The 1,815-nt window shown below is 50.7% G+C and overlaps 1 protein-coding gene across 1 annotated transcript in view; it reads right to left on the reverse strand.

The window, feature by feature from the left end:
• LOC107101156 (neogenin-like) overlaps positions 1-1,815 on the reverse strand; it is an 11,048-nt gene that overhangs the window by 4,021 nt on the left and 5,212 nt on the right. The window contains exons 2-3 of the mRNA XM_015399947.1: positions 1,581-1,699; positions 1,124-1,501 (exon numbers count right to left, since the gene is read on the reverse strand). Coding sequence (XP_015255433.1) covers positions 1,124-1,501; positions 1,581-1,699 — 497 coding nt within the window. The remainder of the gene's footprint in view (positions 1-1,123; positions 1,502-1,580; positions 1,700-1,815) is intronic.

The raw sequence follows: 1,815 nt of genomic DNA on the forward strand, positions 1-1,815 counted from the left end.
TGATGATGATGATGATGATGATGATGATGATGATGATTTTTAATGAAACTTAAACATAGAATAACTTCTCCACTAAAGTTATTAAAATGTTTTTTAACAGTTTAGTGTTTAAAGTTAAAGTTTTGATGTGAATCTTCTGGCAGAGCGTCGCTACTAGAAGCTTTTAATTCTGCTCCGTTAGAACCGTGTGTTCTAGATCTGTAACTGAGGAGTCGCCGTGGAAACCGAGCGCTTTGAATCAAAGGCGTAGAAAAGATGCTTAGATGAGCAGATTAAATGCATCTCTGCCGTTATCACAGGTTACAGCAGGTGTTCTAGAATCAGCAGATCCCAGCAGCGCAGAACAAACGCTGTAAACGTTTATCAGGTTAGTCTGAAGCCGTTAATCCAGCAGAAACAATCAGATTATCTGCTGCAAACTGTAGAACCTAAAGGTTCTTCTAGAACTGGGCTCAGTCTACGGGTCTTTGGGGTCAGGACTCGGGTCAGTCTTGGACCACCTCCTCCCTGACACGGCTGGCCCTCCGATGGAACCGACATCTGATTCAGTTTAATCCCAGTCTGGTTAAATCCAGGGGATTATCTCTGGTGGCTTTAGTGTGGAAACAAAGGATGTACGGTTAAAGATGAGGACCTTTAAGATTAAAGGAACATTATAGATTATATTAAAATACACGCTGTAATAACCCAACGCTGTAAACTCTCATTTTCCAGGATTACCAGCTGCCGTGTTGGTAGCGCTCAGCGACAGGCGCGGCGCCGTGTCGGACACGCCAAGCCCGTGTTCTCCTCAGGCCAGGTGACCAAGCAGGGAGCAGATTATGTTGCTGCTAGCTGAGACCAAAGCTGTGAACTTCCATCCAGCTGCTGCTGAAGCACTTAAGCCTCCTGCTGTATTAATCTGCTCCATAAACGTATTGATCTGAAGCCACGGAGCACTTTGGAAATGACATTACAGGCGCCTCCATTAAATGGATGCGAGCAGAGAGGCAGAATGTTAAACCGCTCCGACGCGGCGGCAGAACCGCCAAGGGCGGGTCAAGGTGTGGTCCAACGCCGCCCTACAGCTCAGCCGCTGCCAGCTAAGATGAGCTAGCGTCCAATAGCAGGACAGGAGTCTTACCGGCCACGGTGACCCTGGCGGTCCGACTCACGATGCTCCCCAGTCCTTCCAGTGTGGCCAGGCACTGGTACTGTCCTTCATCCGGCCGGTGGTGCCGTGAGTGGACCACGTTCTGGACCATCAGCGTTCCGTTTTCCAGCTGTGTTCGCCTCTCGTCCACCACCGTGCTCAGCAGCACTCCGTCTTTACGCCACTTGATGGACGGAGGTCCCGCCGCCGCGTCCGTTTGGGCCTGGCAGTCCAGCTGCAGCACGCCGCCTCGCACCGTTACCGTGTCCTGAGGCTCCAGGCTGAAGCTGAAGTCCACAAAGTTCGGACTCGATGATGACGGGGAGGAAGAGGATGAAGCATCTGAGGCTGTGGACAGAGCAGGAGAAAAAGACAGAAGTTAGAAGACAGCGGCAGGCAGAGATCAACGCATCCTGATGAAGACAAGCTCAACCGGACCAGAACCGACCCAAAAACACCTGCTGGTCCAGGTGCTGTTCACCACCCTGGACCAGTTCAATGTTCTCCATCAGAACCAGTTCTGATCTGTTCCTCACATTTATCTGCCGTCCGCAGCAGCTGGACAGACTGCAGGAGACTGTGGACGGAACTCTGTTAACTCTGCTAACCCTGCTAAAGATGCTAACCCTGCTAACCCTGTTAAAGATGCTAACCCTGCTAACCCTGCTAAAGATGCTAACCCT

This window comes from Cyprinodon variegatus, unplaced genomic scaffold, assembly GCF_000732505.1.
Source record: "Cyprinodon variegatus isolate N-32 unplaced genomic scaffold, C_variegatus-1.0 Scaffold1060, whole genome shotgun sequence".
In the NCBI taxonomy this organism is placed as follows: Eukaryota; Metazoa; Chordata; class Actinopteri; order Cyprinodontiformes; family Cyprinodontidae; genus Cyprinodon; species Cyprinodon variegatus.